The sequence below is a fragment of the Bufo bufo genome, chromosome 1 (genome assembly GCF_905171765.1).
Source record: "Bufo bufo chromosome 1, aBufBuf1.1, whole genome shotgun sequence".
NCBI classification, from domain to species: domain Eukaryota; kingdom Metazoa; phylum Chordata; class Amphibia; order Anura; family Bufonidae; genus Bufo; species Bufo bufo.
This window is the reverse complement of record NC_053389.1, coordinates 100,098,435-100,126,257: the sequence shown is the minus strand read 5'-3', so window position 1 is coordinate 100,126,257 and position 27,823 is coordinate 100,098,435. Positions and strand designations below refer to the sequence as shown.

The 27,823-nt window shown below is 45.0% G+C and overlaps 1 protein-coding gene across 1 annotated transcript in view; it reads right to left on the bottom strand.

Annotated features, from left to right (window-relative positions):
- CA6 (carbonic anhydrase 6) overlaps positions 1-27,093 on the bottom strand; it is an 80,793-nt gene extending 53,700 nt beyond the window's left edge. Inside the window, exons 1-2 of the mRNA XM_040427303.1 lie at positions 26,932-27,093; positions 10,974-11,156 (exon numbers count right to left, since the gene is read on the bottom strand). Coding sequence (XP_040283237.1) covers positions 10,974-11,156; positions 26,932-27,022 — 274 coding nt within the window. The 5' untranslated portion in view covers positions 27,023-27,093. The remainder of the gene's footprint in view (positions 1-10,973; positions 11,157-26,931) is intronic.
- Between the last annotated feature and the right edge of the window lie 730 nt (positions 27,094-27,823).

Below are 27,823 nucleotides of genomic sequence, written 5' to 3'. Positions count from 1 at the left end.
AATCAATTTCCCATGCTGTTGTGCAAATGGGATAGACAACAGGTGGAAATTATAGGCAGTTAGCAAGACACCCCCAATAAAGGAGTGGTTCTGCAGGTGGTGACCACAGACCACTTCTCAGTTCCTATGCTTCCTGGCTGATGTTTTAGTCACTTTTGAATGCTGGCGGTGCTTTCACTCTAGTGGTAGCATGAGACGGAGACTACAACCCACACAAGTGGCTCAGGTAGTGCAGCTTATCCAGGATGGCACATCAATGCGAGCTGTGGCAAGAAGGTTTGCTGTGTCTTTCAGCGTAGTGTCCAGAGCATGGAGGCGCTACCAGGAGACAGGCCAGTACATCAGGAGACGTGGAGGAGGCCGTAGGAGAGCAACAACCCAGCAGCAGGACCGCTACCTCCGCCTTTATGCAAGGAGGAACAGGAGGAGCACTGCCAGAGCCCTGCAAAATGACCTCCAGCAGGTCACAAATGTGCATGTGTCTGCTCAAACGGTCAGAAAGAGACTCCATGAGGGTGATATGAGGGTCCGACGTCCACAGGTGGGGGTTGGGCTTACAGCCCAACACCGTGCAGGAAGTTTGGCATTTGCCAGAGAACACCAAGATTGGCAAATTCGCCACTGGCGCCCTGTGCTCTTCACAGATGAAAGCAGGTTCACACTAAGCACATGTGACAGACGTGACAGAGTCTGGAGACGCCGTAGAGAACGTTCTGCTGCCTGCAACATCCTCCAGCATGACCGGTTTGGCATTGGGTCAGTAATGGTGTGGTGTGGCATTTCTTTGGAGGGCTGCACAGCCCTCCATGTGCTCGCCAGAGGTAGCCTGACTGCCATTAGGTACCGAGATGAGAACCTTTAGACCCCTTGTGAGACCATATGCTGGTGCGGTTGGCCCTGGGTTCCTCCTAATGCAAGACAATGCTAGACCTCATGTGGCTGGAGTGTGTCAGCAGTTCCTGCAAGACGAAGGCATTGATGCTATGGACTGGCCCGCCCGTTCCCCAGAACTGAATCCAATTGAGCACATCTGGGACATCATGTCTCGCTCTATCCACCAACGTCACGTTGCACCACAGACTGTCCAGGAGTTGGCAGATGCTTTAGTCCAGGTCTGGGAGGAGATCCCTCAGGAGACCGTCCGCCACCTCATCAGGAGCATGCACAGGCGTTGTAGGGAGGTCATACAGGCACGTGGAGGCCACACACACACTACTGAGCCTCATTTTGACTTGTTTTAAGGACATTACATCAAAGTTGGATCAGCCTGTAGTGTGTTTTTCCACTTTAATTTTAAGTGTGACTCCAAATCCAGACCTCCATGGGTTAAAAAAAATTTATTTCAATTTTTTTAATTTTTGTGTGATTTTGTTGTCAGCACATTCAACTATGTAAAGTACAAAGTATTTCAGAAGAATATTTAATTAATTCAAATCTAGGATGTGTTATTTTTGTGTTCCCTTTATTTTTTTGAGCAGTGTATATATACAGTGGATATAAAAAGTCTACACACCCCTGTTAAAATGTCAGGTTTTGGCAGTGTATACAAGAGGCGAGGCACAGCTTGTTTCTGATCTGAAAAAAATATTGTTTATAGTAAACCTTTTTATATTCATATGAACATGCAGCGAGGACAACCAGTCACTCAACACCAAGATGCATTCTTTGAGGAGTCAAAACTTCAATAATATTTCATTAGTAATAATAAGATGAGGTGTTAACCATGTATAATATTTTGTGTAAGCTCCATTTAGTTTAAAGGTTGGCAAAAACAATTATTGTTTAAAGATAAAATAAAACATAACACATAAGGAACTGAACACAATAAGCTGCAAAATCTAGCGTTTGTATTGTATTCTGAAAATAGCGACCACAGGGCAGCAGTCATCTTATGCTATTTCTTGTGTCCATATTTTGCAAGACAGAGATAGAGTTGGCACAAGAGCTGCCCAGCTCCATCCATTGTTTAGAGGATAGATCTGGTTACTGCAAAGCTACTCAATTTCACTTCAGTGCGAGTACAGCTGCGGTTACCAGTTTCATCCACTATACAAAACAATGGGGGCAGAACTGTGTAGAAGGGATGTCCCGATACCATTTTTTTAAGACTGAGTACGAGTACCGATACTTTTATTTAAGTGCTCACCGATACCAATTACCGATACCAATTTTAACAATACACACATGTATTTTCTGACCACTGACCAACCAAAAGGCCCAAAAACAGAACTATAACATTCCAAGGAGACATTACACTGAATGGGGGCCACAAAGAGACATTATACTGTATGGGGGCCACAAAGAGACGTTATACTGTATGGGGGCAGCCACAAGAAGACGTTATACTGTATGGGGGCAGCCACAAGGAGACATCATACCGTATGGGGGCAGCCACAAGGAGACGTTATACTGTATGGGGCAGCCACAATGAGACGTTATACTGTATGGGGGCCACAAGGAGATGTTATACTGTATGGGGGCAGCTACAAGGAGACGTTATACTGCATGGGGGCAGCTACAAGGAGACGTTATACTGTATGGGGGCAGCCACAAGGAGATGTTATAATGTATGAGGGCCACAAGGAGACGCTACTGTAAGGAGTCAGGACAATAATTTTTGAAGCCCCTCCCTCCTCAGTATAATAGTCTTGTGGCCATCATACAGTAATGTATATTTCTTCTTGCCCTAATGCCTGCTTTTAGAGATCAATGTGCAGCTTGCAGGCAGGAAGGGAAGGACCAGGGCCATAGAAGACAGACACAAAACCTTTATTTCTTTCTGTCTGTGACCACTTGGGCTGGTTATAATCTTCTAACTAAGCTTTATACACTTACTAGGGTCGGTTCCTATAACTTTTAAAACTACTGGCAGGCGAACTCTGTTTGAGGAGGCCGGAGGGTGTCTGGACTCTGGAGAGGCATTTCCCGCGGCTGGCTTGCTCCTGTGCTCCTGTGCTTCGGAGATCAGATGTCTGTGTGGAGTCATCGGGAACATGGGGGGAGGAGCCGGGGACGGTGGCGGCCGCTGGTAATCAGGGCGAGGGGCGGAGATTGGGAGCAAGAAGAAGCTGTATTTGCTGTGCGAGATGCAGGGGCAGGCCGCGGACGGACACAGACACATTTAGAAGCGGCGCACAGGTATCGGCAGTGGTATGGGGGACAGTTGCACGAGTACATGTAATCGTGCAAATGTCCGGTATCGGTCCCGATACCGATACTGGTATCGGTATCGGGACATCCCTACTGTGTAGTACCGGTGCTGTCTTCCAGCACTGGAGTTACCCTGAGACACTTGATTGGTGAGGTCTCGACCCCTACAAATTTAAGAATATCCCATCAATAGTAAAAAGTGGATATAAAAAGTCTACACACCCCTGTTAAAATGTCAGGCTTCTGTGATGCACAAAAATGAGACAACTATAAATCATTTCAAAACTTTTTCCACCTTTAATGTGATCTATAAACTGTACAACTCAATTGAAAAACAAACTGAAATCTTTTAGGTAGAGGGGGAAAAAATATATAAAAATAAAATAATATGGTTGCATATGTGTGCACACCCTTAAACTAATACCTTGTTGAAGCACCTTTTGATTTTATTACAGCACTCAGTCTTTTTGGATATGAGTCTATCAGCATGGCACATTTTGACTTGGCAAGATTTGCTCACTCTTTGCAAAAACACCCCAAATCTGTCAGATTGTGAGGGCATCTCCTGGTCACAGCCCTCTTCAGATCCCCCCACAGATTTTCAATTGGATTCAGGTCTGGGCTCTGGCTGGGCCATTCCAAAACTTTAATCTTCTTCTGGTGAAGCCATTCCTTTGTTGATTTGGATGTATGCTTTGGGTCGTTGTCATGCTGAAAGATAAAGTTCCTCTTCATGTTCAGCTTTCTATCAGAAGCCTGAAGGTTTTCTGCCAATATTGACGGGTATTTCGAACTGTTCATAATTCCCTCTAGCTTAAGTAGGGCCCAAGTTCCAGCTGAAGAAAAACAGCCCCAAAGCATGATGCTGCCACCACCATGCTTCACTGTGGGTATGGTGTTCTTTTAGTGATGTGCAGTGTTGTTTTTGCACCAAACATATCTTTTGGAATTATGGCCAAAAAGTTCAACCTTGGTTTCATCAGACCATAACACCTTTTCCCACATGTTTTTGGGAGACTTCAGATGTACCTCTCTCTCTTCAGAAGGCTTGTACCCTGGTCCAGGGTCGGTGATCCAGGGTCTGTGGCAGCATATCCCCATCTCAGCGTCTTCTTCTGGTCACTCAGTAGTCTGGCAGAGTCTCCTCCCTGACAGAAGAAGGGATAGTGACCCATGGTCTGTGGCTCAGTGCCCCCATCTCAGCGTCTTCTTCTGGTCACTCATGCAGGCTGGCATGAGTCTCCCCTCCAAGCACTGGTCCCTAACTGCAGCACCCTAGGGGCTCTGACTGCTGTCCTTATATACAGTTTCTAGCTAGACTGGAATCTTGTAGTGGGAGGGGTGGAGTGGAGAAACTCAGCACAAACAGATACATTGTTTCAACTCCCGTTTGGTATAGACTTACATTAGAGCTTCAATGATACTTAATGGCAATGACAGAGCAGTTTTTCCAGACAAAAACAAGTTTCCACACATAACAACAGAGCTAAAACCAGACATTTAAAAGGTGCTTTTGGTGGTAAACAAGCCTGGGTTTTTCCCTCCAAAACATGCTCTCCTTTAAACCCTAGGGCAGCTGTGGAAAATAACTAGCATCTCAATTAAAGTCCTAACAGTCTCTCAGCATTCATTAACCCTTTCCACAGAGCCATGTAAATACAGTGATAATGAACAGGATATATCACAACATATATATAAAATGCAGTAACGCAGTAATAAACAGTACAAGTTAACCCTTTCAAGAGAAATAAAGTAAGAGGTTTTAACTTTGCATAAGGGATATAGGCAAATGTCCAAAAATGTCCAAATGTCAAAGTACTCCCTGCTCCAGGGCACTGTATATACAGTGCCTTGCAAAAGTATTCAACCCCCTTGACTTTTTTCGTATTTTGGTGCCTCACAACCTGGAATTAACATGGATTGTTTGAGGATTTGCATAATTTAATTTACAGAACATGTCCACAACTTTGAAGATGTTTTTTTTATTTTTATTGTGAAGCAAACAACAAATAGGACAAAATAACCCCCCTAAAGTCAATACTTTGTAGAGCCACCTTTTGCTGCAATCAAAGCTCCAAGTTGTTTTGGATAAGTCTCTATGAGCTTGCCATATCTTACCACTGGGATTTTTGCCCATTCCTCCTTGCAAAACTGCTCCAGCTCCTTCAAGTTGGATGGTTTGCACTAGTGAACAGCAATCTTTAAGTCTGACCACAGATTTTCTATGGGATTGAGATCTGGGCTTTGACTAGGCCAGTCCAACACATTTACATGTTTCCCCTTAAACCACTCAAGTGTTGCTTTAGCAGTGTGTTTGGGGTCATTGACCTGCTGGAAGGTGAACCTCCGTCCTAGCTTTAAATCACGCACAGAGTGTTACAGGTTTTGCTCAAGAATATCCCTGTATTTAGCACCATCCATCTTTCCCTCAACTCTGACCAGTTTCCCAGTCCCGGCTGCTGAAAAACATCCCCACAGCATGATGCTGCCACCACTATGTTTCACTGTGGGGATGGTGTTCTTTGGGTGATGTGATGTGTTGGGTTTGCATCAGACGTAGCGTTTTCTTTGATGGCCAAAAAGTTCAATTTTAGTCTCATCAGACCAGAGCACCTTCCTCTATACATTTTGGGAGTCTCCCACATGCCTTTTCGCAAACTCACAATGTGCCTTATTGTTTTTAGCTGAAAGTAATGGCTTTCTTCTGGCCACTCTGCCATAAAGCCCAACTCTATGGAGCGTACAGCTTATTGTCGTTCTATGTACAGATACTCCAGTCTCTGCTGTGGAACTCTGAAGCTCCTCCAGGGTTACCTTAGGTCTCTGTGCTGCCTCTCAGATTAATGCCTTCCTCGCCCGGTCCATGAGTTTTTCTAATTTCACTTCACCAACTTAGACTATTGTGTTCTGATCCATCACATAAAATTCAGATTAACAAAACATTGAACTTAAGGCTGTAATGTAACAAAATCTGAAAAAAGTCAAGGGGGGTGAATACTTTTGCAAGGCACTGTGTGTGTATATATATATATATATATATATATATATATATATACAGTACAGACCAAAAGTTTGGACACACCTAATTCAAAGAGTTTTCTTTATTTTCATGACTATGAAAATTGTAGATTCACACTGAAGGCATCAAAACTATGAATTAACACATGTTGAATTATATACATAATAAACAAGTGTGAAGCAGCTGAAAATATGTCATATTCTAGGTTCTTCAAAGTAGCCACCTTTTGCTTTGATTATTGCTTTGCACTCTCTTGGCATTCTCTTGATGAGCTTCAAGAGGTAGTCCCCTGAAATGGTTTTCACTTCACAGGTGGGCCCTGTCAGGTTTAATAAGTGGGATTTCTTGCCTTATAAATGGGGTTGGGACCATCAGTTGCATTGAGGAGAAGTCAGGTGGATACACAGCTGATAGTCCTACTGAATAGACTGTTAGAATTTGTATTATGGCAAGAAAAAAAGCAGCTAATTAAAGAAAAACGAGTGGCCATCATTACTTTAAGAAATGAAGGTCAGTCAGTCAGCCGAAAAATTGGGAAAACTTTGAAAGTAAGGGCTATTTGACCATGAAGTAGAGTGATGGGGTGCTGCGCCAGATGACCTGGCCTCCACAGTCACCGGACCTGAACCCAATCGAGATGGTTTGGGGTGAGCTGGACCGCAGAGTGAAGGCAAAAGGGCCAACAAGTGCTAAGCATCTCTGGGAACTCCTTCAAGACTGTTGGGAGACCATTTCAGGGGACTACCTCTTGAAGCGCATCAAGAAAATGCGTGCAAGTGTGCAAAGCAGTAATCAAAGCAAAAGGTGGCTACTTTGAAGAACCTAGAATATGACATATTTTCAGTTGTTTCACACTTGTTTGTTATGTATATAATTCCACATGTGTTAATTCATAGTTTTGATGCCTTCATAGTCATGAAAATAAAGAAAACTCTTTGAATGAGAAGGTGTGTCCAAACTTTTGGTCTGTACTGTATATAAACAGTAAAGTTCTGGAAGGTGGTGTATATCTCATCCAGAATGATCAGTTAAACGAATCCAGAAAGCTGTATTTGTTTCAGCAAAGTGTAGTTGGCTGGATCTGTCTTTTCAGACTTTGTTTATTTTGGATTTTTTGGGAATGGTAGGTAGGTTTGGTAGCGGGACCCTCACTCCAGCCTGAGGTGATCACAAGTGTGGCTACTTTCACACTTGCGTTGTTCTTTTCCGGCATAGAGTTCCGTCACAGGGGCTCTATACCGGAAAATAACTGATCAGGTATGTCCCCATGCATTCTGTATGGAGAGCAATCCGTTCAGTTTGCATCAGGATGTCTTCAGTTCAGTCGTTTTGACTGATCAGGCAAAAGAGAAAACCGTAGCATGCTACGGTTTTATCTCCGGCTAAAAAAACTGAAGACATGCCTGAATGCCGGATCAGGCATTTTTTCCCATAGGAATGTATTAGTGCCGGATCCGGCATTCAGAATACCGGAATGCCGGATCCGTCCTTCCGGTATGCGCATGCGCAGACTGAAAAAAAGGTGAAAAAATAAATGCCGGATCCGTTTTTGCCGGATGACACCGGAAAGACGGATCCGGCATTTCAATGCATTTTTTCGACTGATCAGGCATTTCTAAGACTGATCAGGATCCTGATCAGTCTTACTAATGCCATCAGTTAGCATACATTTTGCCTGATCCGGCAGGCAGTTCCGGCGACGGAACTGCTTGCCGGATCTCTCTGCCGCAAGTGTGAAAGTAGCCTTAGTCTGCTGGAATTATTACTGGGGAATAAATAGAGCCTTAGTCAAGGTCAGAGCAATGGTGGCTGTTTAACTGTGGGGCTGTGCAAAGCCTGATCCTCCTGACATGCTAAAAGCATAGGTGAGAGAGAGAGAGAGAGTGATAAGTCTCTGTATAGTTAGCGCCCAGACAGCCAGATGTTTCTTTGTTTTTTGTGTTATGCTTTATGTGATGTGGCTTCATCTAAGTGACGATTTAACCTGGACGTCATATATTGTGCTGGATGAAAAATAAACACTGTTTGGACTTTTACCCCCTATGTTTGAGAGTTTGTCATTGCCGACTGCAAAGCAAGTACATGGACCTGTGACTATATATAATATATATAAGCAAAGAAAACATCAGCACAGTCAAATTCAAAAATTGAGGCAGCACTCCAGTTAACCCGTTTATTCTCAAAGCAACGTCTCACCCCAGCACAATGAGGCTGACAAAGGTTAACACCCTTTCACCTTAACTGGAATGCTGCCTCACTTTTTGAATTTGTATATATATATATACAGTACAGACCAAAAGTTTGGACACACCTTCTCATTCAAAGAGTTTTCTTTATTTTCATGACTATGAAGGCATCAAAACTATGAATTAACACATGTGGAATTATATACATAACAAACAAGTGTGAAACAACTGAAAATATCGGCAGACGGACTCAAATAATTTTGTACAAAACGATTTGCCAAGTATCTCGCACTTATAGTGTAGCACTTGTTATTATTATGCAATTTTGTACTCTATATTGCAGTTAATTGTCGCATTGCATGTTTCTGTCTTTCAATGTTGTTCCCTGCCATAGCAATGTGCTTCTGCGGTTTGGTATGTGCTGACTGACCCCCTTTTTTGGTTTTCCTTTGCAGTTTGTACTGGAGGTGTGGCTGCCTCCTCAGTCATGCACTCCTGACCACCCTGTCTGCCCTATAGGCTGATTTTAATTAGTGTTGGTACATAGTCAGGCCTGCTCCCCTTCACTCACTGAAGCCATGGCACCAGGAGTGGGATAGTTTGTGGACTCTCACTGCAGTCCTTGGCGCCGGTAATGTCGTGGGCCTGCTGTGTAACCTACACTCCCTGAAGTATATGGTAGCCGTCATGGCACCTAACAGGAAAAATTTAGCGTAGGAATGTGGAACCTACACTCCCTGAAGTGTATGGTAGCCGTCATGGCACCTAACAGGTAGAATTTAGCGTAGGAACCCGTCTAACAGAGATCGCCTTGACGCTCGGCAGACGGGCTCAAATAATTTTGTACAAAAACGATTTGCCAGGTATCTCGCACTTATAGTGTAGCACTTGTTATTATTATGCAATTTTGTACTCTATATTGCAGTTAATTGTCGCATTGCATGTTTCTGTCTTTCAACTGAAAATATGTCATATTCTAGGTTCTTCAAAGTAGCCACCTTTTGCTTTGATTACTGCTTTGCACACTCTTGGCATTCTCTTGATGAGCTTCAAGAGGTAGTCCCCTGAAATTGTCTTCCAACAGTCTTGAAGGAGTTCCCAGAGATGCTTAGCACTTGTTGGCCCTTTTGCCTTCACTCTGCGGTCCAGCTCACCCCAAACCATCTCGATTGGGTTCAGGTCCGGTGACTGTGGAGGCCAGGTCATCTGGCGCAGCACCCCATCACTCTACTTCATGGTCAAATAGCCCTTGCTTTCAAAGTTTTCCCAATTTTTAGGCTGACTGACTGACCTTCATTTCTTAAAGTAATGATGGCCACTCGTTTTTCTTTACTTAGCTGCTTTTTTCTTGCCATAATATAAATTCTAACAGTCTATTCAGTAGGACTATCAGCTGTGTATCCACCTGACTTCTCCTCAACGCAACTGATGGTCCCAACCCCATTTATAAGGCAAGAAATATCACTTATTAAACCTGACAGGGCACACCTGTGAAGTGAAAACCATTTCAGGGGACTACCTCTTGAAGCTCATCAAGAGAATGCCAAGAGTGTGCAAAGCAGTAATCAAAGCAAAAGGTGGCTACTTTGAAGAACCTAGAATATGACATATTTTCAGCTGTTTCACACTTGTTTGCTATGTATATAATTCCACATGTGTTAATTCATAGTTTTGATGCCTTCAGTGTGAATCTACAATTTTCATAGTCATGAAAATAAAGAATAAGAAGGTGTGTCCAAACTTTTGGTCTGTACTGTATGTATATATATATATATATATATATTTATATTTTTTTTACATGTATTGCATACAATACCTCCTCCACCCTAGCTGCCAGGTAACATCATTTCTCCCAACAAACACACCTCCCAGTTCAACAATGTCTACTACGCCCAAGACACACATTTTAAAGATAAATCGAGCTAATGTTTAAACATTTTCAGATGGACTAGGACAGTTGGTATTCCCAAGATATCATCATGTCCTGGCCTGTGAGGCTCCAGAAGAAAGATCGAGAAGTTCTAGTGCAAAGCAGTCATCATGTTCCCAATACTCGCCTCATGAGTGATGTGTTTACTTTCTCCTGAACTAACATTTGCACACAAAGTACAACCACATACTAAATATACTCGATTACATTTCACTCTGAACATTGATCTGCCTGTCAAGAGGCCATGCACTTCTCCAAACATGGCCTGGAGTGGCTAGTTAGTGAATAATGCTACAGTGTATGGAGGTATTCTCCTCTACAAGTATTGTTTCTGGAGAAGTATAAAGTGCCAGAGATACCACACAATGTACTTCGACTGCTATGCAGGGCCATACTACGCAACCATACTGTAGTCCACACCCATTCATATGCCTCCATGCACCATGTACAGGAGGCCTTAACTAGTTAATTAATTATAGGTTTAGTAAGAAATAGTATAATCAATGTAGCATAGATGTTTATAGAAAGTTGACAATGCAAAACGTAAGTACATTATTACGCAGGTTTGGGTCCCTAGATTAGAGCTTTATTGTTGGCGAAAACATGCTAATGCCTGGGCCTCACCACTATTCGAAGTCCATGCCAAAATGAAAAAAATAAAATAAAATCATAAAAATGATCTGATTACCTGAATGGCCGTTGTTGGAAATCCGAAAATGTCCATGCAATAGTCCATCGTAGCCCTCTAACTGCAGCGGACCAAGATCAGGGTTATGCCTAACTTTCTTCCTTTGAATATCAATGGGTGACTGGTGTGTTGCTGCACACAATGGGTATTTTTTACCCCAGTTTGCTTCATCTACTTCTCCTTCTGCAAACAAAGAATAATGCATTATTCAAGCAGATCACCCATTATTTAAAGACTTCTGCAACAATAATGATTATGTGCTTTCCAGATTGAGACACCTATATGACTTTTAAAGCAAATTCATATTAATCTGGCCTTACACTTCTGATAAATGTTGGAAGACAGCTATCCTGCCTGACTACCCCCATACACATACACATTTGGCTCGTCTAAGCATGCCCGTGTTCCCAACTGGAAAAGGGGAATATGACGCTACCATACCAGGTTATCTCCTTTGGGAACAAAAGGATTGGGTATGTTGAATGTTGTTTGTTTATGGCCTTAGAGTGGACATACAAATCAGATTAATGCTGGCCTATTTTGACCATTTAAGGGGTTTGGCCTTCCATTTAATGTATATTTGCCGTGGCCCACAAGAGTGCCATGGATCAGAAAAGTTGTAGTGGCTATGATAGTGGCAGTAGTACTCAAAGTTCACAGTGGCAGTCCTCACCCGGGACCCCTGAATGGAGGGTGCACCCTTTCTTCCCTCGGGGCACATCCTAGACCCTTTGGATGCTCCTGCCTGGTGTTGATTGGAGTGCCCTTAATGTTAGTTAAACAAGCTCAAGGCAGGAGGTCAGATGAAAAGGGCCAGTGGAGGGATGTTGGGGTCAAAGTCCAGGTCTGTTTGGGTAAAACAGTTAACAGTTTCTTTACTGAGGATGATGAGGGTTGCCATACAAATAGCAGCAATTGGTACTGTCCAGAGCTTACTTTCCCCAATGGCTATGTATGAGCATCAGCAATATTGGTTGTAGTAGTTCCTGAGTCTCACTCTAAATACATAGTAAGATAGTAACATAGTTTCTAAGGGTGAAAAAAGACATCCATCCAGTTCAGCCTGTTATCCTGCAAAGTTGATCCAATGGAAGGCAAATAACCCCATGAGGTAGAAGCCAATTTTCCTCCTATTAGACTCCAATTATACAATCAAAATGACTCCCTGGATCAATGACCTCTCCAGAAATCTTATTAACTATAACCTGTAATATTATTAGAAACATAGAAACATAGAATGTGTCGGCAGATAATAACCATTTGGCATATCTAGTCTGCCCAATATACTGAATACTACGAATAGTCCCTGGCCCTATCTTATATGAAGAATGGCCTTATGCCTATCCCATGCATGCTTAAACTTCTTCACTGTATTTGCAGCTACCACTTCTGCAGGAAGGCTATTCCATGCATCCACTAGTCTCTCAGTAAAGTAATACTTCCTGATATTACTTTTAAACCTTTGTTTATCCCCTCTTTCTCATCTTTCCTCCAAGCTATACATGTTAAGGTCCTTTAATCTTTCCTGGTAAGTTTTATCCTGCAATCCATGTACTAGTTTAGTAGCTCTTCTCAGAACTCTCTCCAAAGTATCAATATCCTTCTGGAGATATGGTCTCCAGTACTGAGCACAATACTCCAAATGAGGTCTCACTAGTGCTCTGTAGAGCGGCATGAGCACCTCCCTCTTTCTACTGGTGATGCCTCTCCCTATACACCCAAGCATTCTGCTAGCATTTCCTGCTGCTCTATGACATTGTCTGCCTACCTGTAAGTCTTCTGAAATAATGACCCCTAAATCCCTTTCCTCAGATACTGAGGTTAGGACTGTATCACTGATTTTATATTCTGCTCAGGGCCGGTGCAAGGATTTTTGCCGCCCTAGGCAAGATAAAAATTGCGCCCCCCCCCCCCTGCTTTATCAGTTGATCTGCCTATATCATGACATCACATATGTTCCACCCCTTTCTCAGCATTTAAATTAAAAGAACAGCTATGTTTCCCTTAGGGTTAATCAAGCTTCTTGTAGCTGTCTCCCTGACAGCCGCTAGAGGTGCTTCCGCGATTCTCACTGTGAAAATTACAGTGGGAAGACGCGGAACATAGTTTTGAATGCATGCGCATGCGCATTCGCAGCTGAGAGGAGGATCGGGGAGAAGAGTTCCCAGTGCCGGGTTTTAACCCCTTCAGCCCAGTGGGAGGGGGACACGAGGGTGCCCCACTCCTTACAACTATATAGTGCCAGGAAAATGAGTTTGTTTTCTCCTTTAACACCAGTACTGCACAGTGTCTGTTCTCTGCAGGAACAGGCTATAGACACCAGTACCACTATATTAAACTGTAGTGGTTCTGGGACTATAGTGTCCTTTTAATGTGAGGTAAATTAGTTTCCAATGTAGTATTAATAACTAAACAATTAAATAATAAACATATTGCATTGTCTACTTACCACCAGGACAATAAGATGATCTGGTCTCTGGCTCTTGGTCTGGCTCTGGGGACTCCCTTGTCACTCTCTTCCCCCCCCTCCCTCCCTTGTCACTCTCTTCACCCCCCCTCCCTCCCTTGTCACACTCTTCTCCCCCTCCCTCCCTTGTCACTCTCTTCTTTCCCCCTCACTTGTCACTCTCTTCTTCCCTCTCCCTCCCTTGTCACTCTCTTCTCCCCCCTCCCTCCCTTGTCACTCTCTTCTCCCCCCCTCCTCCCTTGTCACTCTCCCCCCCTCCCTTGTCACTCTCTTCTCCCCCCTCCTTCCCTTGTCACTCTCTTCTCCCCCCTCCTTCCCTTGTCACTCTCTTCTCCCCCCTCCTTCCCTTGTCACTCTCTTCTCCCCTCTCCCTTGTCACACTCTCCCCCCTCCCTTGTCATTCTCTTCTCCCCTCTCCCTTGTCACTCTCTTCTCCCCCCTCCCTTGTCTCTCTCTTCTCCCCCCCTCCCTTGTCACTCTCTTCTCCCCCTCCCTTGTCACTCTCTTCTCCCCCTCCCTCCCTCGTCACTCTCTTCTGCCCCCCTCCCTTGTCACTCTCTTCTCCCCCCTCCCTCCCTTGTCACTCTCTTCTCCCCCCTCCCTCCCTTGTCACTCTCTTCTCCCCCCCTCCTTTGTCACTCTCTTCTCCCCCTCCCTCCTTTTTCACTCTCTTCTCCCCCCTCCCTCCCTTGTCACTCACTTCCCCCGTCCCTTGTCACTCTCTTCCCCCCTCCCTCTCTTGTCCCCCCTCCTTCCTTTGTCACTCTCTCCCCCCCTCCCTTGTCACTCTCCCCCCTCCCTTGTCACTCTCTTCTCCCCCCCTCCCTTGTCACTCTTATCCCCCTCCCTTGTCACTCTCTTTCTCACCCCACCCCTTGTCACTCTCTCCCCCTCCCTTGTCACTCTCATTCCCCCCCACTCCCTTGTCACTCTCATTCCCCCCCACTCCCTTGTCACTCTCATTCCCCCTGCTCCCTTGTCACTCTCATTCCCCCCCTCCCTTGTCACTCTCATTCCCCCCCTCCCTTGTCACTCTCATTCCCCCCTCCCTTGTCACTCTCATTCCCCCCTCCCTTGTCACTCTCATTTCCCTGCCCCTCCCTTGTCACTCTCATTCCCCCCCACACTCCCTTGTCACTCATTTCCTCCCCCCTCTCTTGTCACTCTCATTCCCCCCTTCCCTTGTCACTCTCATTCCCCCCCTCCTTTGTCACTCTCATTCCCCCCCGCCCTTGTCACTCTCATACCCCCTCCTTTGTCACTCTCATTCCCCCCCTCCCTTGTCACTCTCACCCCCCCCCTCATTTGTCACTCTCATTCCCCCCTCCCTTGTCACTCTCATTTCCCCCCCCACTCCCTTGTCACTCTTATTTCCTCCCCCCTCCCTTGTCACTCTCATCCCCTCCTCCCTTATCACTCTCATTCCCCCCTCCCTTGTCACTTTCATTCCCCCCCCCCTCCCTTGTCACTCTCATTCCCCCTCCTCCCTTGTCACTCTCACCCCCCTCCCTTGTCACTCTGATTTCCTCCCCCCCCTTGTCACTCTCTTTCCCCCCTCCCTTGTCACTCTCATTCCCCCCCACTCCCTTGTCACGCTCATTCCCCCTCATCCCTTGTCACTCTCATTCCCCCCTCCCTTGTCACTCTCATTCCCCCCCTCCCTTGTCACTCTCATTTCCCCCCTCCCTTGTCACTCTCATTTCCCCGCCCCTCCCTTGTCACTCTCATTTCCTCCCCCCTCCCTTGTCACTCTCATTCCCCCCCTCCCTTGTCACTCTCATCCCCCCTCCTTTGTCACTCTCATTCCCCCCCCTCCCTTGTCACTCTCGTCCCCCCCTCCTTTGTCACTCTCATTCCCCCCCTCCCTTGTCACTCTCATCCCCCCTTCTTTGTCACTCTCATTCCCCCCTCCTTTGTCACTCTCATTCCCCCCTCCCTTGCCACTCTCATTTCCCCCCCACACCCTTGTCACTCTCATTTCCTCCCCCCCCCTTGTCACTCTCATTCCCCCCCTCCTTTGTCACTCTCATTCCCCCCCTCCTTTGTCACTCTCATTCCCCCCCTCCCCTGTCATTCTCATTTCCCCCCCACTCCCTTGTCACTCTCATTTTCCCCCCTACTCCCTTGTCACTCTCATTCCCCCCCCCCCTTGTCACTCTCACCCCCCCCCACCTCTAGTGTAGCATGGCTCTGTTCGGTCCGTGGTACAGGAGCATTTGTTTCCTGTACCCGGCCCGGACTGAAAGGAAGTGCACACTAAGTGAGCACTTCCTGTCAGTCCAGCCGGGTACAGGAAACAAAAGCTCCTGTACCGTGGACCGAACAGAGCTCGACCACGCTACATTAGAGGCGCTTCCCTCCTGTCAGTTCCTTTCTTCAGGCTGCGCCCGTGCGGTGCACAATCATAGACGCGACAGCCCGGGCAGTGCGGTAGCCGCCCGGTAGGGGGAGGGCCCGCCGCCGTACTTTAAAAAAAAAACTTGCGGCAGGACCGGCCTGGCCGCCACTTAACCAACGCTTTTTTTTTAAACCGCATGGGGCCGGCGCCCCCTGCTAAATTGTGCCCTAGGCGGCCGCCTAGGTCGCCTTACAGGTGGTGCCGGCCCTGATTCTGCTCTCGGGTCTTTACATCCCAGGTGCATTATCTTGCACTTATCAACATTAAATTTTAGTTGCCAGATTTTTGACCATTCCTCTAGTTTTCCTAAATCCTTTTCCATTTGGTGTATCCCTCCAAGAACATCAACCCTGTTACAAATCTTTGTGTCATCAGCAAAAAGACACACCTTACCATCGAGGCCTTCTGCAATTTCGCTGATAAAGATATTAAATAATATGGGTCCCAGAACAGATCCCTGAGGTACCCCACTGGTAACAAGACCATGATCTGAATATACTCCATTGACCACAACCCTCTGTTGTCTGTCCCTCAGCCACTGCCTAATCCATTCAACAATATGGGAGTCCAAGCTCAAATACTGCAGTTTATTGATAAGCCTTCTATGTGAGACAGTATCAAAAGCCTTACTAAAGTCTAGATAAACGATGTCTACTGCACCTCCACCATCTATTATTTTAGTCACCCAATCCAAAAAATCAATAAGATTAGTTTGACATGATCTCCCTGAAGTAAACCCATGCTGTTTTTCATCTTTCAATCCATGGGATTTTAGATGTTCCACAATCCTCTCCTTAAGTATGGTTTTCATTAATTTCCCCACTATTGATGTCAGGCTTACTGGCCTATAGTTGCCCGATTCCTCCCTACTACCTTTCTTGTGAATGGGCACAACATTTGCTAATTTCCAATCTTCTGGGATGACTTCTGTTACCAGTGATTGGTTAAATAAATCTGTTAATGGTTTTACTAGTACACCGCTAAGCTCTTTTATAAGCTTTGGGTGTATCCCATCAGGACCCTGTGACTTATTTGTATTAATTTTAGACAGCTGACTTAGAACCTCTTCATCTGTAAAGACACATGCATCAAAAGATTCATTAGTCTTCCTCCCTAACAGGTCCTTTTACTTCATCTTCCTTTGTGAAAACTGAACAGAAGTATTCATTGAGGCAGTTAGATAGTTATTTATCTTCTTCCATATACCTTCCGTCTTTTGTTTTTAATTTAGTAATTCCTTGTTTTAATTTCCTTTTTTCATTTATGTATCTGAAGAATGTCTTATCACCTTTTTTCACTCCAGAAATACACCCAGGCCCCTCTTTTAGTGAGTTTACTATCACAATCTTCTCTGGCCGAGAGTTCCATAGTCTCACTACCCTTAAAGTAAAGAATCTCTTTCTACATTGATGGTGAAAGTAACCTTCTATCCTCCAGACGTAGAGGATGTCCCCGTGTCACATTTCTGGGGATAAATAGATGATGGGAGAGATCTTTGTACTGACCCCTGACAGGGCCGGACTGGGGATAAAAAACAGCCCTGGAAAAATTTGCATACCAGCCCCACAGCATTGCGTCATTATTTACTTGTTTATAATAGGAGAAAGCATTCATTTTAAAACACGTGTGTAAACCCGAATGTGAACTTTGACCCACGATAGCTCTTTTGTAGAACCCCCATTCTTCATATTATCACAGTGTTTACCCAACCAGGATGCCTCCAACTGTTGCAAAACTACAACTCTCAGCATGCTCAGACAGTGTTTTAGCACGCCCTTTGACCCGCCCCTTTTTTTGGCCACCTATTTAATGATTGTTGCATGCAACATTTTACTTGACCAGCTATTTTAAATATTCTACGGCAGTCCTGTTACAATCCCCCCCCCTAATGAGCCTTTCGACCAAATAATACAAATATTTATAAAATCTCACCCATATGCTGCAAAAAAAATAAAAAATCTGCAATGTAAAATCGATAATAAAGATCAACTACAAACATAAACATATTTCACATAAAAACTTACAGTTACTTGTCTTGGCCCTTGTGGATCTCGGACACCACTTCAACATTTGGCCGGGGGCTCGGCGGAGCTGTTGTTGTGCTTTATCTTAATGAGAAAGATTTCATAATAAGGATTTGGAGAAGGGGCAGAGGGATAGCAGAGCAGGGAGAGGCTGGTGCTGCTACTAGGGGGTCATAACATGGGGGAGTAATAAAGCCCACCATAATGCCCCCCCAGTAGTAATAATTCTCCTTATAATGTGCAAAACATACCCCTTTGTAATGCCCCCAGTTGAGCTAATGTTCCCATTATGTGCCAATATAAAATACCCCTTCTCAGTGCCCCCGTAGATGACCCCCATAGTGCTCCTCCCCCCTTCCCCATAGTACCCACCATAATGTGTCCCAGTATAAAATGCCCCTATACAGAGCCCCCCATATAAAATACCCCTTCTTTTTAGCCTAAGTAGATGCCCCTATAGTGCCACCCAATAATCTGCCAGTAATAAGTGCCCCAATAGATGCCCCAATCATGTGCCAGTAAGATGTGCCCACATAGATGCCCCCAATCATGTGCCAGTAATAAGAGCCCCCCACCATCATGTGCCAGTAGCCAGAGCCCACCCATCATGTGCCAGTAGTCCCCCCTATCATGTGCCAGTAGCCCCCCTTGTGTGCCAGTAGCCGCCCCTTATCATGTGCCAGTAGCCCCCCTTGTGTGCCAGTAGCCGCCCCTTATCATGTGCCAGTAGCCGCCCATTATCATGAGCCAGTAGCCGGACCTTATCATGTGCCAGTAGCCGCCCCTTATCATGGGCCAGTAGCCGCCCCTTATCATTTGCCAGTAGCCGCCCATTATCATGTGCCAGTAGCCGCCCATTATCATGTGCCAGTAGCCGCCCCTTATGTGCCAGTAGCCGCCCCTTATGTGCCAGTAGCCGCCCCTTATGTGCCAGTAGCCACCCCTTATGTGCCAGTAGCCCCCCTTATGTGCCAGTAGCCCCCCTTATCATGTGCCAGTAGCCCCCCTTATTATGTGCCAGTAGCCACCCATTATCATGTGCCAGTAGCCCCCCTTATCATGTGCCAGTAGCCGCCCCCTATGTGCCAGTAGCCGCCCCCTATGTGCCAGTAGCCGCCCCTTATGTGCCAGTAGCCCCCCTTATGTGCCAGTAGCCCCCCTTATGTGCCAGTAGCCCCCCTTATCATGTGCCAGTAGCCCCCCTTATTATGTGCCAGTAGCCGCCCATTATTATGGGCCAGTAGCCTCCCCCTTATCATGTGCCAGTAGTCGTCCTTATGTGCCAGTAGTCATCCTTATGTGCCAGTAGCCCCCCCTTATCATGTGCCAGTAGCCCCCCTTATCATGTGCCAGTAGACCCCCTTATGTGCCAGTAGTCCCCCTTATGTGCCAGTAGCCCCCCTTATGTGCCAGTCGTCCCCCTTATGTGCCAGTAGTCGCCCCTTATGTGCCAGTAGCCCCCCTTATGTGCCAGTAGTCCCCCTTATGTGCCAGTAGTCCCCCTTATGTGCCAGTAGCCGCCCCTTATGTTCCAGTAGCCGCCCCTTATGTTCCAGTAGCCGCCCCTTATGTGCCAGTAGCCGCCCCTTATGTGCCAGTAGCCGCCCCTTATCATGTGCCAGTAGCCCCCTTATCATGTGCCAGTAGCCCCCATATCATGTGCCAGTAGCCCCCATATCATGTGCCAGTAGCCCCCTTTATCATGTTCCAGCAGCCCCCCCTTATCATGTGCCAGTAGTCCCCCTTATCATGTGCCAGTAGTCCCCCTTATGTGCCAGTAGCCCCCCTTATGTGCCAATAGCCCCCTTATGTGCCAGTAGCCCCCTTTATCATGTGCCAGTAGCCCCCCCATCATGTGCCAGTAGTCCCCCTATGTGCCAGTAGCCCCGCTTATGTGCCAGTAGCCCCCTTATCATGTGCCAGCCCAGTAGTCCCCCCTTATCATGTGCCAGCCCAGTAGTCCCCCCTTATCATGTGCCAGTATTTTACCTATATATAAAAAAAAAAACACTTATACTTACCTCCAGCGATGCGATGCAGGCCTCTTCCGGCCTGTGTCCCTCGCTATACCGCTCAGGCGGCGCGATGACATCATCGCGCCGCCTGCACCGGCCTCTGATAGGCTGCCAGCACTAGGCCGGCAGCCTATCAGAGGAACAGGAGGGGACACACCTCTCCCTCCCCTGCCGCAGCATAGACATCTGTATCGCCGTCCTGAGGACGGCGATACAGATGACTATGGAGATGAGCGCTTCCACAATGGAAGTGCTCATCTCCTGCTGCTGTGCCCTGCCGCCGGCCGCCCCCACTTGTCACCAGGGCCGCGGCACTCAGGCCTGCCGGCCTAGCGGGAAATTTCCCGGTATCCCGGCAGGCCAGTCCGGCCCTGACCCCTCATATATTTATACACTGACGAAGGGAAAGAGTTCCCGAAACGCGTCTTGGCCGCACACCTGTTAAAGAAGCACCTCCGCACCTTATGCATGGCCATGCAAATATTACTATAACGGAAGAATTTGGATTTCCAGGACGCTGAGTACAGAATCTGCCAAGCAGTGCTCTTCATTTGTCCGGAGACACACCACTTCCGTAATCCCGCGAGATCCGGGATTAGCGAGTTACAGGAGCTACAAGCCAGACGCCGGAACTGTTCCACGCCGCCTAACCACCGCATACGTCCATAGCGGCGTCCACGAGATACACTGAGTGGAAGGTAGGAACATTGCATCTGTGAACCGCATACGATGAGGCATACCATCTGAATGTGTACGGTAATCTGACTATATCACCGACATTAAAGGACATTGAGGCACGTATCTATATGTGAGCAGGAAATGTTCGGCTTACCTGCCTAATTACTATACTAACATTGGATTAGCGCATATGAGTCTGCAAACTCACTGACTATTTAAGTGTGCGCACGGGACAGTGAAGCGCATTATCACTAACAACTTCTTCGATTCAGTCACATATATACCAAGTGTTCTGAATACAAGAGACTGATACTACCTAACCATCCCTACATGTGGTATTGATTATTATGTATTTTATCTTTAGATTTTATTTCCAGATTTTAGATTTTATGGTATAAATATACACGTGTGATATATTGTGATTTAATTACATTTTAACTTACCACTATTTTGGTCCAAGTGTTGAGTGCTCGCCCTTATTTTTGATTTTAGTTACATTTATTACCAGAGGAGGGGTGTTCCTCTATATTGGGCTAGAAGCACCTAATCCAGAAGCCCGCCTGAGGTGAGCCACCATTTTGAGTCTATATATTTATACATAGTTATTACATCTCCACTTATTAGATCTCTCCTCTGTCACCTTTTTTCTAAAATAACCCCAATAATGATGACCAATGTGATCGGATATCATAATGTATGTCAACCAATAATATACCTTGTACCGATGTAATTCAGAAAATAATACAAGGAGCAGAACTTGTTGGTATATGTGACTTGTACAATGGCTATTGTACCCTTGTCTAAATGTACGACTGTAATGTACTATATATATAAATATGTGCTATTTCTGCTCTAATAAAATACTATTAAACATAAAATAACCCCAATATTTATAATCTTACAGGGTACTGTAGTCCACCCATTCCACTTATTACTTTAGTTGCCCTCCACTGAACCTTCTCTAGCTTGGTTATGTCTTTCTTATGTACAGGAGCCCAAAATTGTACACAATACTTCACGTGCTGTCTGACTAGCGATTTGTAAAGAAGCAGGACATTGTTCTTGTAATGTGCATCACGTGTACATTACCTAATTCTCTTAGAATACGAGGGTGTATACCATCTGGGTCCGGTGATTTAGATATTGTAATCTTTTTTAAACGTTTATGCACTTTATCCTGGGGCAGATAGGCCACATTTAATAAGGAGTTTACTTTAACACTCTGCATTTTATCTGACATTTCATTTTCTTGAATATAGTGGAGAAAAAAATATTTAATAAACTCGCTTTCCCCTCATTGCCCTCTACAACTCCTCCCTCATCACTCTTTAAAGGGCCAACACATTCAGGTTTAAAATTTTTACCATTTATATAATTGAAGAAAATTTTAGGATTAGTTCTATTCTATTTGGTAATGAGCCTCACTGTCTCCAGCTTGGCTGCCTTTATTTGTCTTTTGCATATTCTTCCTTTTCCTTGTAGTTTTTAGTGCTTCTTCGTAACCTTCCGGCTTTAGTAATTTAAATGCTTTCTTTTTGTCATTTATTGTCGCTTTTATATTTCTATTTATCAAACTTTTTTTTTTCTTGTTTCTGACCTTTTATTTCCAAAAGGTATTTACCTCTCACAGTGAGAGTTTAGGATGCTTTTAAAAACATCCCATTTTTTGGCTGTATTTCTATTTTTGAGGACATTGACATTGCTAATAGCCTCACTAAGTTGGTTAAATTAATCATTTTGTAAGTTCAGTTTTTTTTTGCCGCTCTGAAAGAACAGTCTTCTGAATGACAATTCGAAGTTTATTATATTATGGTCACTATTTCCCAGATGTCCCCAAAACCCTTCCCCCTTTCCATTTTTTACAATCCTTTCTGACAGACTGTAACCCTGTAAATTAACCGCCCAGTCATAGCCATGTCTCAGTTATTCTCACTAGCTATTCTCCTCAGACATTGCTACTTCCACTTCCAGGCTTCTGGCATTGGCATACATATAATTAAGAGGTTCATGGATGTTTTAACCCAACACTTTTCCCTATGAACTATTCTAACCCCTCCCTGCATTTCATGCCTAGTTCACTTACATCGTACCAGGTCACTATCTGCACTATCTTCCCCTCCTATAATGTAATTATCCTCCACCCCCAGTCCCTAGTTAAAACACTCCTCCAACCTTCTAGCCATTTTCTCCCCCAAAACAGCTGCACCTTCCCCATTGAGGTGCCGCACATTCCTACAGCAGGGCTTGTAACCGACAGAGAAGTTAGCCTAGTTCTTCATAAACCCAAACCCCACCTTCCTACACCAGTTATTGAGCCTTTCTGGTGAGGTTTCTGGTTTAGGTAGTGTCTTAGAAATACCACCTTTGTGGTCCTTAGCCTGAGCTTGCGACCTAAATCCCTGAAGTCATTGTTAAGGACCCTCCACCTACCTGTGAACCATTACTGCTGGGTCTTCACTAACCTCTCCCAGTAATCTATTAACTTGATCCGCGATAAGATGAACTTAAGCATAGAAGGCAACACGATCCTGTTCTTTGTGACAGATCACCCTATCTATACCCGATATGGCACCTGTCTGGTCTGCCATACATTCCTGGTCCCCATCTTACTGGAGCTGATATTCTCCTGACTGGCAGATGAAGTGTCTGACTGCAGCGATGCTCTCCCTGAACTGACATCCCCCTTATCTGCCCACTTTGCAAACTTGTTGGAGTGTGTCAGAGCAGGGCTGGACTCCCTGGCACTCTTCCCTCTATCCTTACTTCTGTTACCCAGCTAGCTGCCTCGCTTTTCTGCTCTTCCATACTACCACCATACTACCACCCTCCCCCTTATCTAACCCAGTGAATGTCTGCTCATTAAGTAGCAAACACTTTTCCATATTGTCAAGGTATCTAAGTGTTGCTATTCGCTCATTTAGATTCAGGATATGGGCTTCCAAACGTGCAATTTGCTCACATTTTTCATCCTCAAACAGCTGTTCCAGGACTGTATAAATAGCACAATGTAAATCGTGGACCACCTAATGCTAATGGGGATTATACCAGGAAAAAAATACCAAGTACATCACCCTGGAAACCTATTCAGGTCTGCTAATTAGTTAACTATTTGTTGTCCATACATTGCCATTAAGTATACATAGTGAAATAAGTGCTTTAACAAGAAATCACCACATTTAATTCCATAGCATTAAATTAACCCTTTTAGCAACAATTAACCTGTTGCAGTGCTCCACTGTGACACTGCATATGGGAACCTTCCAACCAGGGACGTGCACCCATAAGGCTCAAAGGGGGCTTGAGCCCCTGCCCCCTTCTGCCCCTGCCCCTTTAATGCACCGGCACTCCATAGCGAACTGTGAGAGAGTGAGAGCTGTGGGAGAAAGGACCTTATATGACATCATCACCATGTGACCAGTAACATAGTGATATTACTGGTCACATGGCTATGAGGTAATCAAAGGTCCTTTCTTTCTTCCAGGACTCAGTGTTGCTGCAGCCTGAAGGAGAAGGGTAGGTCACGTGGGTCAGCAGCGCTCTGCTATCACAAGCACTGTCTGACTGTCTGCAGAGTAGGAAGATCAGGGATGGCTGCTCAGCAGCGTCTGTAGAGGAGAGAGAGTCTTTCAGCGCTGGAGAGGTGGATGTGACTACTGGGGAGGGTCTGAGGATTGTATGCTGGGGGACTACTGTGTGGGATTATATACTGGGGGGCTGCTGTGTGGGATTATATACTGGGGGCTGCTGTGTGGGATTATATACTGGGGCTGGGGGGGCTGCTGTATGGGATTATATACTGGGGGGGCTGCTGTATGAGATTATATACTGGGGGCTGCTGTATGAGATTATATACTGGGGTGCTGTATACTGTGGGGTACTATATACTGTGTGGTGCTATACTGTGGGGTGCTGTATACTGGGTGCTATACTGCTCTACTGTATATTGTGGGGTGCTGTATATTGTGGAGTGCTATACTGCTCTACTGTATACTGTGGGGTGCTGTATACTGTATGCTATAGGATGCTATACTGCATACTGTGGGGTGTTATACTATGTATTGCATACTGTGGGGTGCTGTATACTATAGGGTGCTATACTGCATACTGTGGGGTGCTATATACTATAGGGTGCTATACTGCATACTGTGGGGTGCTAGGGTGCACTGTAACGCTAGGGTGAGCTGCGCCCCGGTCTCCTTCCTGAATTGCAGAGTGGTGCCCACTTCCAGCCCTGAGTCCAGCTGCCCAGAGAACTGATCCTGATCCTGAGCCTTCTGGAGTCTTCAGAACTGTACAGTACTATTTACAGTAATTCACTGTAAGCTATATTATATATAGTGGTGGAGGGCGTGATTGCCTGCTAGGGTGTGGGAAGGCAGGATCCAGGGGGCCCAAGTAAATTCTTGCCCAGGGTCCAATCAATATTAAAGACTGCCCTGCTCAAGTGCAGGGTTTACAAGTGCGCCGCGAGTCCGCACGCCCCCCCCCCCATCCTGCCGGTGGCAGCGCAATTTATTCACTGATACAATTTATTCACCAGTCCGCCTACTCACCAGTGCGGGGTCAGGGTGACAGGGTCCTTTAAGGCTAGCGCAGGTGCTGCCTGGGTAGCAGACGTGCATGACGTCTGCTATGTCACGTGACCCCCCCCCCCCCCCCAGCGGGATTAATGCAGGGGAGCAAGCGCCGGCCTGTGTGACTCCGTCTGCTGCCTAAATTCCTTTAGTGCCTGTCTGCCCTCAGTGCCCGCCCTTATAATTTATTGTATATAATTAAAAGTCTAGGAACAAAACAAGTATGCAAAGGAAAATAGTTGTAGTGCTTTGTCCCTTTGCATACTTGTGGTTGTAGTGCATTGTCCCTTTGCATACTGGGGGTTGTAGTGCTTTGTCTCTTTGCATATTAGAGTCTGTAGAGTCTTGTAATGACATCATTTTACCATAATATGAACGATGAAACCAAAAAAGTAATATTTGTGGATTCTGTCATGTTTACAATTACAGTATAAAAAAATTCATGGAGAACAAGGTAGGACTTCTAGAAAAGTAAGCTTCATGGTAAAAACATTTTTTGAAATTATGACAAGTGCCCTTTTTTTCTTTTTTTTTTAACTTAAGCCCCTGCCCTTCAAAATGTCTGTGCACATCCCTCCTTCCAACTCATCCCAGACAGTACATGTTGAGGGAGTGAAGTTTTGAGCTGCTGGATTTCAATATGCCAGATCCATTTGCTATCAAAGAGGTGTCTGGCAGCAGCTTACTCCCGTCTTGCCATGTAAAAAATATAATAATAATAACTCATGCTTTTTTCCTTCTTCTGGATCAAATTTGCACAGTGCCACTGCAACATATCGGTGAGTGCGATGCAAAAAATTTCATGATTGATCCTACTCAATCCTAAACATTTTCATACTCTCTAATGTATGAAAAGTGGCAATACCTTAACCCTCCCGACTAAGTGTCGGACTTGGGTGCCTATGTCTTGTGGCCGCTGGCCTCATTGGTTACATAGTTGATCAGCCGCTTCCGGTATATGTTTAACATATTTTGCACCATGTATCACTATTTGAAGTTAATCAGAATGCCAGATAACCATGATAATTTAGAACAGTTCAAACAACAGTCCAGAAACAATCACTGGACTCTCACTGTCTGAAAGGTGGTTTAGAGAATATAACGATGCCTCTCAGATTACAGGTTTTACTATCCATGGGAGATCATGGTGTCCATGGGAGATGGGAGATCACTTTTCATACATTAGAGAGTATGAAAATGTTTAGGATGGAGTAGGATCAATCATGAAATTTTTTGCATCGCACTCACCGATATGTTGCAGTGGCGCTGTGCAAATTTGATCCAGAAGAAGGAAAAAAGGGGCATGAAAATCAAATTTGTGAACCAAACCTACTGCCAATTTAGAACAACAAATACTGCGGCAAAGTGTTCTATACCTTTTAGGCTGTGTTCACATAATATTCAGACCATGCATTCTGCATATACATCTGATGTGCTCATAGAGTTATACTGGCTGGACAAGTGATAAAAATCAACTTTGTAGAAAAGCCTGATACACCTGGATGCTGCAAAAACTGAAACTGCAAGGTGTTTTTTAATAGGGGTCAAAGGCAGACATACAGCAGTACATACTGATTACTGAATATATTCAGCTCTACAGACAACTGAATATATTGGATGCCTACGATCAGTAGCACTGTCTAAAAGCTATTGACATCCCAAGTAATCACAGTATATTATTGTATTGATTGGCTCATCAGAAATGACAATACGAGGTGTTTTGCCAGTATTATTTCATATAAAACATAATAAAAAATGCCACATAATCGTAAAAACACTGTGCAATCAGGTACTTGTCTTACCTTGGTATGTCCACTCCACCACATGTGAATTACATATCAGGACAAAAACAGACAGAATCAGATACAGGCTCAGATCCGTTGGTTTCCCCATGGCTGGTTCTGTATGTGTCAGATAGGATTTGTACTCGTCCTTTTAATCTTTAGCTCAGCATGTGTAAATAATAATTTAAAAGAAGTCTATGAAATGCTTTATCCCTCCCACTCCACAAACACAGTCCCCCCACCCACCCACTTGGCTTTTATCTTTCGCTAGAGGAAACAGAGTTCAGCTAAACTACAGAGCTGTCCAGAGAGGTTTTTATTGATTGGCACACACAAGCTTGTAACGTTTTATCAGGTCGGGGTGAAGGTTTGTGTCACTATCCTCTTCTATGTCATTAACCTTCCCAGTAAACACTAATCTATTGCATATTTCTCTACCCCATCCACTCCATGGTTCCTAATGCAATACTACTACATATAATTTTAGAAGCACTTACAGTCATGTGAAAAAATTAGGACACCCTTTGAAAGCATGTGGTTTTTTGTAACATTTTTAATAAATGGTTATTTCATCTCCGTTTCAACAATACAGAGAGATTAAAGTAATCCAACTAAACAAAGAAAACTGAAGAAAAGTCTTTTCAAGATCTTCTGTAAATGTCATTCTACAAAAATGCCTATTCTAACTGAGGAAAAAGATAGGACACCCTTGCCCCTAATAGCGAGTGTTACCTCCTTTGGCTGAAATAACTGCAGTGAGACGGTTCTTGTAGCCATCTACCAGTCTTCGACATCGGTCTGAGGAAATTTTACCCCACTCCTCAATGCAGAACTTTTTCAGCTGTGAGATGTTTGAGGGGTTTCTTGCACGTACAGCCCTTTTTAAGTCACCCCACAGCATCTCAATGGG